The 9816-nt window shown below is 42.9% G+C and overlaps 1 protein-coding gene across 1 annotated transcript in view; it reads left to right on the forward strand.

Moving 5' to 3' along the window:
- The window catches only part of FAM83H (family with sequence similarity 83 member H), a 28916-nt gene extending 21074 nt beyond the window's left edge, over window positions 1–7842 (forward strand). Inside the window, exons 3-5 of the mRNA XM_049824214.1 lie at window positions 784–948; window positions 1303–1427; window positions 5099–7842. Of these exons, the coding sequence (XP_049680171.1) occupies window positions 784–948; window positions 1303–1427; window positions 5099–7745 (2937 nt within the window). The 3' untranslated portion in view covers window positions 7746–7842. The remainder of the gene's footprint in view (window positions 1–783; window positions 949–1302; window positions 1428–5098) is intronic.
- The last annotated feature ends 1974 nt before the right edge of the window (window positions 7843–9816 follow it).

A 9816-nucleotide genomic window follows, 5' to 3' on the forward strand; every position in this document is an offset into this window, starting at 1 on the left:
TGGAGAAGGTCTAGTCCAGCCCCCCTGCTCAAAGCAGGGTTGATTAGAAAGCATTACTTAGGACATGTCCTTGAGTATCTTCAGGGATGGAGACTCCACAACCTTTCTGGGCAACCTGTTCCAGTGTTCAATCACCCTTACAGTAAAAGAGGTTTTTCTTATGTTTAACTGGAATCTCCTATATTTCAATTTGTGTCTTGTGACTTGTCCTTTCACTGGGTACCACTGAGAAGAGTTTGGCTCCATCTTCCTTACACCCTTCCATCAGGTATTTTATACTCACTGATAAAATAAGAGTTGGGAAGGAGAGGGAGATAGAGCTTTGAAGCTACTTCCCATATTATCAGCATATAGATGCAGCTATATAGTGGCTGACTAAACGTTGGCCAGGAAGGTATCTAAAAATGGCATGGGTGTGTTGGAGGGGGCGAGCAAGTAGTAGCCAAGCATCTCAATACAGCCTTCCAGTGTGGTTATATGACCAAAAAAACCCCTGCTATCATTGGATGAATAAGTAAGGGAATGCTCAGTGGCAGTGACATTTTACCCTCACTTCTCACCCTCATATACAGAATATGTGCCTTAGATAGCAATTCTGTTTCCGGTTCTGAGGCCCACAGTGTTTAAAGGAACCTTTAAATGGGAAGGTCCCTGCTTAAAAAGGAAGTTGAAATGGAGATGGTGCAGCAGTGCAGCTTTGGAATGTGAGGTGCTGGGCAACATGATCAGTCGGGGTAGGAGCAGGCACAGATCACTGACGTCTTTCTTGTGTTCTTTTCCTAGGTGGTAGCCATAGTGATGGACATTTTCACTGATGTGGATCTGCTTTTTGAGGTGTTGGATGCTGCTGCTCGCAGAGTGCCTGTGTACATCTTGCTGGATGAAATGAACTCTCAACTTTTTCTCGATACAGCTGCTAAATGCAGAGTCAATCTTAACTATGTGGAGGTGAGCAAACCAAAGACCTGCCCTGCTCCTAATTCACATCCTGAGGGGGATATGTCCTGGGAAGCAGAGGGCTGTTACCATGGTAAAAACCTGAGAAAGGGGAAAATGGGTCAGAGCCTAGGGAAAGATGAGTATGAAGAAAGCTAGGAGAGCTGGCACAACAATACAGGGCTGAAGGCTGGGGACACGCTAATAAATGGGTTTATCTATCTATTGTGTATGCAGACAGAATCACTGGAGTTGAAGTATAAAAATGGTGGCCGGATGGAAATTAAAAGAGAAAAGGGAAGAAGGAGGGGCAGGTGGAGGGAAGTAACAGCTTCCAACTGAGTCAGTGCCTTTTCTGGTTTGCAGTTCCTAAGGGTGAGGACAGTTTCTGGTCCAACCTACTACTGCCGCACAGGGATGTCCTTCAAAGGCCATGTGAAAGAGAAATTCCTCTTGGTGGACTGCATGGTGGTGCTGAGTGGCAACTACAGGTGAGAAGCCCTGCAATGTTACATGTTCCAGTCTCAGTGAGAAAGAGGCTGGTTAATTGGTAAAGCGGTGCTTTGGCACTTCCAAATGAACATCAGTGGCAAAAGTTTTTATCACTGAAGGATACTGAGCACCAATTTTCAGGAAAAATATGCTATTTTGCAACTGAGGTAGATACACCAATTAAACAAGCCCTCAAGCCCATACACCAAAAGCCAAGCTTCCTTCACATCAAGAGTCTAAACAATCTGTAAAAAAGATACAGTAATTATAAGGTGGTGTGGGTTAACTCCAGTAGGCAGCTAAGCCCCACACAGATGTTTGGTCACTGCTCCCAGCAGGATGTGGGAGACAATTGGAAGGGCAAATGTGAGGAAACTCATGGGCTGCAATAAAGACAGTTTAATAGCTAAAGCAAACCTGTACATGCAAGCAAAGCAAAATAAGGAATCCAATCACTACTTCCCATCGGCAGGCAGATATCTAGCCATTCCCAGGAAAGCAGAGCTTGACTTGGGAAGGCAAACACCATAACACTGAACATCTTCCTCCTTCCTGTACAGAATCACAGAATGGTTGAGGTTGGAAGGGACCTCTGGCACTCGTCTTGTCCAACCCCCCTGTTGCATTAAAGCGTAAAGAAGTTTGGCAGAAAATAAATCCCCTTGCATTCCAGCTTATCCTCAGATGTCAGAGGGGCTGGGGGTGGCTAGGTTTAAATTCCGAGTTTTGTCCAATTCAGCGCTGTAGGTCTGGTCACGTTCAGTATATTGAACTATTGCAATTATGGATGCACTAATAGTGCCCTGTACTTTCAATTTAGCCACATTCAATGGACTAGAATTGCCAGACTTAGGGAGTTTAGTTGCGTTCAATGAACTATCACAGCTAGATTAATACAGTTTATTAAAGCAACAGGAGTACAGGTTCTTTTGGATTGCCGGTGATAAATACACTGTCTGCAAAGCACGTGCAAATAATAATTCACTTGACTACAAGCACACTAAATTATGGAAAAAACTTATAGAGACTTCTAAGTTTCCCAGGGAAGCACTCAGTATAATGGAGGGTTCGAATCTTACCCAATAGGCATCCCTATGGCAGGGAAGATAGGTTCGGCCTGTCGACTGATCCCAGAAGTCAGCGATGTCTTCCCAACTTGTCTATGATGGTGTTTTCCCTAACATTCCTCCTCTCTTAAGCCCTTTTATATTTTCTTATTTTAGGTGGAGCTTGAGTGACTCTAGTCATACATACCTTTATTATGGTTGGTGTAAAATCTTATTGCTTTACTTTTAAAGGTATATGCTAGAGAAAATTCAGAGCACATGCTCAGTGAGGGGTGGTCGCACTTTGAAGGCAGGTAGCTTTTGGGATGGGGGTGTGTTTTGGTATTATAATGAGCAAAGTTCACCCAGAGAACATGATTTTGCATGTCACTACTCAGAACTGGGCACTTATGATATAAATCAGAAGTAAGACAGTAGCATTGACAGAATCCCCGTTATTTCACCTCCTTGCTTCAGTGGATTCAATGCAGGGACCTACTGTTCTTGTTCCTATCCTTGCAGTTCCCTGTCCCTGGGATGATATCACAGAGCCTGGCCATGGCATCTCCAACTCTGCTTGACCCTCTGTGTTGCTTCTCTTAGGGTCAGCACACCAAGCTCCCCTGGCGTTGCTAACATCTAAGGTTGCAGGTTATGTTGCTTAGGGAATTATTATGGAACAGATTCCTTGCATATCCACTGGATTCCACCCTGGAGGTTTACCTCCACTTAAGAAGTGGGGGACACATACCAATAAGTCACCTTCAGCACTCATTACACGCACCCCTGCTCAAGCAGGGCCACCTAGAGCCAGTTGCCCAGGACTGTGTCCAGATGGTTTTTGAGTATCTCTAAGGAGAGAGACTCCACAAGGTCCCTGGGCAACCTATTCCAGTGACTTTGACAGACTGGAGTAGATTTTGGTTACGAGCAAGGATATAAGATATGCTTTGGTCTAACAATAGAAAATGAGACACAATAACATACACCTCTTGATTGAGATACGCGGGCATAACATGGGTATAGTATAGTTGTTAACAATAAAGGCATGGGTAATTCCATACAAGTAACTTGCTCTTGAAATGTAAATGCCTACTCCTTGGTTTCTTTAACTGTTCTGCTTTGAAGGGAGCTGTTGGATTAGGGTTGGTCAGTGGTGCCCAGTGGCAGGACCAGAGGCAATGGGCACAAACTGAAACGCAGGAAGTTCCATTTGAACATAAGGAAACACTTTCTTACTGTGGAGATGATTGAGCACTGGAATAGGTTGCCCAGGGACCTTGTGGAGTCTCTTTCTTTAGAAGTATTAAAAAAGCCACCTGGACAACTGGCTCTAGGTGGCCTTGCGTGATGGGTGGGTGGGGGGGGGGGGGGTTGGACTGCCAGAGGTCCCTTCCAATATCAACCATTCTGTGATTCTGTGAAAACTGGGCTCAGTACTCCAGATACAGTCTCACAAGTGCTGACTAGCGGGGAATAATCACTTCCATTGACCTGTTGGCTGCACTTCTACTACTGCATCCCTATACGTGTTGAGCCAACATTGCTGCAAAGATGCTGCTGTCTTTTTTCATCTTGTTGCTTGCCAGAACCCCCAAGTCGTTGTCAGCCAAGCTGCTTTCTAGATAGTCATCCTCAGCCTGTATTGGTCTATGGGGTTGTTCCATCCCAGGTGCAAGATTCTGCATTTGCCTTTGCTGAATATCATGAGGTTCCTGTCAGCACATTTCTCCAGCCTGTTGAGGTCCCCCTGATTGGCACATCAACTGCGCCATCCTCCCAATCTGGTGTCATCCTGTTGTCCAGGTCATTAATGATGGTGTTAAAGACTATTTCCCCAAGCCCTGACCCCCAGGGAACACCACTTGTAACTGCCCACCTGTCAGACTTCAAGTCACTGACCACCACCAGGTAAGCCTGACAATCCAAACAGTTTCCCATTTACTGTGTGGCACACTTGTTCAGTCTGCAGTGTTCCAATTTGGCTACAAAGATACTTATGTAAAGACCATGTGGAAACCCTTGCTAAAGTCAAGAAAAACCTCATCTTCAGCTGTACCCTTGTCCACGCAGCCAACCTTCTCTTTGTAGAAGGAAATCAGATTGGGTCAGGCATGGTTTGCCTTGGTAAATCCCTGCAGTCTGATCCCAGTTGTCTTTCTGTTATTCCTGTGCCTGGAAATGGCTGCCAAGAAGATTTGCTCCACAACTTTCCCTCACTGAGGTAAGGCTGACTTGCTGTAGTTCCTAGCTGATCCTTTTGCTCTTTTCAAAGATGGGCACAACATTTGAGTTATAAAACCCAATTACAACCCAAAGTAATTGCAGGAAGATCTACTTCATATAAGGATTATCATCAGCTCACTCTCTTGCTGTTGTTACAACTGACTGGCTTTTTTAGAACAGAAGTCATTTATTGCCTTGTAAAATCCTATGCAAAGATGTGATGCCAAATCAATTTATAACTATGAGGCTTGGAAACAATAATGTGTAACAAATGGCTGCCTGAGCAGTAAATAACATCAGGAGAATTCTCTTCAGGCAAGCAAATGGTTTAATGTAAAGTGGTACAATCGAGTTACTTGATGCTAATGCACTATCATTACTTCTGTTTCTCTTTGTAGTTTTATGTGGTCTTTTGAGAAGATTCACAGAAGCATTGCACACATCTTTCAGGGCGAGCTGGTGGCCAGCTTTGATGAAGAATTCCGAATTTTGTTTGCACAGTCAGAACCTCTTGTTCCTCCAGCCAATGTCTTGGCAAAGGCAGAGAACACATTTGCCATGACTCCATTTGGCAGTAACATGCCTTTCTTTCCCAAAAAAGCACCCCTGATGTTCCAGAGGGATGACAATCTTTTTCCCTCCTTTATGGACAGAATTGATCCCGACAGGTACTTCCTGTCAAATTTCAGGCGGGATGACATGTTGCGCCATACTGTTGAGGGGTCAGCCATGCGAATGTATAAAAAGGTAGAAATGGAGAATGCTCAGATGGATCCTGTCAGGGGTTTTCTCCGTTCCAAGCAGTTGGAGTTGGATGCTTTTAAGAGACACAGTTTTGCAGAAGGAACATTTGAAAATTTTGCTTCTTCTAAACAGTATGCCAGACAGATGTTCATGAACAATATGGATGAATTTAAAATCCAGTCTAGTCATTTTCAGAAGGATCAGTTCTACCAGTATCAGTTTGAACATCCCCATCTTTCTGGCAGACCTCAGGGACTCTTTGAGAGAATCCGAGGTGGTAGGCCAGGATTCAATGAACTGGAAGACTATGGAGAGGGACCCAGATACCCTGAACTTGAATCCAGTTTTCCACAGGAGGGTTTCCCCTTAAGGCTGGATTACGTACCTTCAAATTCTTCCAGGGAAGTGAGACATGGCTCTGATCAGCTGAATCCTGCAGGCAATGGCCCAATGGGAATGATGTTAAGAAGGCAGAATATAGGACAGAAATTTATTTGCCAGACATCTCCTACACAGAAGCAAAGTCTGGAACAACGCCTGTTCCTACAAGACAAAGATGAGGACCAAGATGAAGACAAGAACACACAGGAAAATAGAACAGGTTTACGTAACTGGAGGATTTCTTCATACCTTAGTGCATACCAGTCCGAACCAGAAGAAGGTCTTCCAATGCCTATGGAATCAGAGGCATATAATGATGTTCTTGGGGATACCCTCACAAAGCACCCCACTGACCTCATCCCAGCATTCAAATCCCCTATGTCTTTTAACAGCAAGTCACTGGGAATTGAAAGTGCCAAAGAATTTGCAGATCCTGATAGAGTAGGTGAAGAAACCCCTATAATGAAACAAGATGCTTTTAGGTCCAGAATAAATCCTTTGATCCAGAGGAGCTCAAGACTCAGGTCCTCTCTGATTTTCAGTGCTGCCAAGCTAGATCAGCCTAACACCGCAATAGAAAAGGTTCAGATGATCCAAAAAGAACAGATGTCCAGTGAGTTGACAAAAGACAATGAAACTATAAAGACGGCTGCCTCGTCTAAAGTGGCAGAACTTTTAGAGAAGTATAAAGCTGTGGGCAAAGACACAGAGCGAGCTGCAGTCACGCATACCAAAGCTGTTTCCAGTTATCTACAGGAAGAATCACAGAACACAGAGAAGAAATGTACCAAATCTGTGCAATATAAGATTCTGGAGAGTAGGATACTAGACTCCAAAGACTCCTGCAGTACTTACAAAATGCATGGAGAGGCTGACAGACCATTTGGAATGGCCTCATCAACCCCCCAGCTTGTTGACACACTGAGTAAAGACCCCCTGGCACACATTAGCACTAAGGTGGACAAATTATCATCTCGGTTTTACCCCATAGAGAATAAACCTGCTCTTCCAGAGAAGGAGAGTCTTATATTTGTAGGAGACACTCAGAAATTGACTCTTCCAGAGAAGAAGGAAAGAGTGACATTCAAAGAAGACTCTCAAAGATTAGTCAATACAGAACTGAAGAAACCACAGATCAGGACAAGTACCACATCAGTTCTTGAAAACTTATCTAGAAGTCAAGGCTCTGACAGCTCTCTCAATAAATCTGAGGAAGACTGTTCAAAACAAGAACAAAATCCAATGGAATTTTTAAGAAAAGGGTCGCTACGGCTGAAGCAGCTTTTGAACCCAAAAGGTGAAAAGAAATTGGAGGAGGAATCCACTTCTGAGAGTGGAAAATCTGACAAGCAGGCTGTGGTTCTCAAACGATCTTCCGTAGGGGACTGTCAGGAAATGATGGAGGAAGAAAAAATGCCTAAATTTGCAACACCACTTCCCCCCAAAAGCAGCCAGCTAACACAGGGGAGATTTCCTTCATCCACAGCTAACATCCTGTACAGCAGCAACCTCCGTGATGATACCAAGGTGATTTTGGAACAAATCTCTGCAAACAGTCAGAAGAACAGAGCTGAACTGGCCAAGCAACTACCATCCACTAGTAATCCTGATCTTTCTAAGTCAACTACAAGCTTGGAAAGGAAAGGCGAGAAGGAGAAAAGCTGTAACATCCACAGGTCAGAGAGTTTTGGGAGCCAGAAACGAAATCTTCAGCGGCAACCATCAGAGGATAGAGATACCCTTCTGAAAAAAATGGAGAATATGCGGAAGGAGAAGCGAGTCTACAGTAGATTTGAGGTCTTCTGCAAAAAGGATGAACATACAAGTCCAAGTGAAGAGGAATATGACACAGATGCCAAAGACAAGAAGATGGGAAAATTCATGCCCAAAATCCTGGGGACCTTCAAAACCAAAAAATGATCATAGAAATACTATTTAATTCCATATAATCAGTGACTGTCGAAGGGGAATGAGAAAGTAACTTGTTTATGATGCCTCTAAGCACCATAGGCAGTACTCTTCGTGGTTAGTGAGTGGAAATGTGTTAATGTTGCCCATTAAAGTCATGTGGTATCAGGCAACCTTATCACAGTATGTTTCTAATAAAATTATTAAATTGCCAAGATGCTTAAAACAAAGAACTAAAGTAAGAGTCTTTTTATGTTATGCTCAGGACATATTTTCAGCAGACAAAAAAATTCCACTTTCAGAAGGGAAGAATGAAAAATAGAAAATTCAATACTTCGGTGCGGTCCAGGGAAGAAAAATACCCACAGACACAGCACACATGCGCATTAACTGGAAAAACTGTTCAAAACCCAATTATTTCTCAGGTACAGTTATCTTTTCTTTGTATCTAATAATGAATCAAATATGGGAGGCACCTTTTTAGTTTACAGGAGAAAAAATATTGTAAACAACTTTTTGTCCTTATCTATGGTTATGGTCTTGTCCAGCAGTACATGCTCAGCTTTCGTATTTACCATTTTCTAAGCCTATTGGTTCTGTTTTGTTACTGGTTTGTTTCCTTATGTATAATGGAAGTATTGCTTTAGGGGCTGAGCTGAAAGAAGCAGCTGAAAGGCCATAAAAAAAGAAATTGACATGCTATTAATGGAGAAAGACCTGTTTTTAGGGCTCCTTTTTAGCTGAGTGGGGAGTTTAAGTATCTAAAATGCTGTCTTGGCCAAGTAGTAACTTTCTTGACAATGTAACTCCAATTCATTAAGTGACTGTGGGGAGGAGGGGACATTCATTTGCTAGCACATCTTTCCATGTGAGGACAAGGAAAGAAGGGACGCATGACAATGGAAGGAATAAGGCTGCTGGAATTTACAAGCTCAGAAGTGTTTCATCTCATGTAACTTTCTTGTAGTAGTTTGGTACCAAGCTTAACCATGCAGCTTTAAAACACTCCACATTAGCCTGTAGGCTCATGCTGTTGTGTTAGTGTCTTGCAGGACAGAACGTAGAGACAGAGGCTGTCGAGAAAACGCTGTATATAATGTTTGGTTACTTAGCTGTGTGGGTTTTTTTTCCTCAGCTTGGACTGTCTCTGCTTGGCAGCCAGCAGCATTGCCAAATTGGGATTTTTCCCCCGCCCCTGATCTTTGTGCCATAGTCTATAAAGAGATGGCAGGAAAGAATGCTCTCACATGGAACTAGGCTTCTGAATTTCCCATTCCCATTAGCTTGGGTTTCATGATTAACCACTTGTGATGCTAGCTGCAAGCTCAGCAAACCAGTTCAGGTACGTGGCTGACAGATGGAGGCAAGAGGCTGCATTGGTTCCTGAAGGTAACTTCAGCAGGGTCTTTAAAACTTCAGCTCTATTTTTAGGATGCCAGCTCCCATGGTAGCAGTCTTTATATAATTTAGCAGGCTTTATATAATTTACATATCTGTAACAATTAACTATTATTTTACTGTTTGTTGAAAATGTTGGAAAGTGAATGTGCAGAAAGATAGATTGTCTGATCTGAAAAAAAATTAAGCTGATTTCCATATTAATACAGATGGTGGTAAAAATCTGCAAGAATCAAGAGGAATTATCATTTTAACATGAGGAGGTAAACCTAGAAATAAAGCTAAGTGAGAAAAAAAAAAGGGAGGGAAGGAGGGCCAACATTGGGAAAAAAGCTGAAATGGATTTCTTATGGTTATTCCATATTGTATAAATGTATACCATTTCACATACAATCCATAATTTGTTACATACATACAAATTCATAAATGAATGCTATATGTATACTTATTTTGTCTGCTCTTAGTAATGAATCAGATCCAGTTGTTGGTCCCAAAATGAACTGTAATGATAAATACAGTTGTTCTCTGCCAGATGATGCAGATAGAGATTCTTTTACTCTGGAGAGGAAGATAGGCTATATAGATTGATGTGGTTTAACCCCAGCCAGCAACTAAGCACCACACAGCCGCTTGCTCACTCTCCCCCCACCCAGTGGGATGGGGGAGAGAACTGGAAAAAAATGTA

This window comes from Accipiter gentilis, chromosome 2, assembly GCF_929443795.1.
Source record: "Accipiter gentilis chromosome 2, bAccGen1.1, whole genome shotgun sequence".
NCBI lineage: Eukaryota > Metazoa > Chordata > Aves > Accipitriformes > Accipitridae > Astur > Astur gentilis.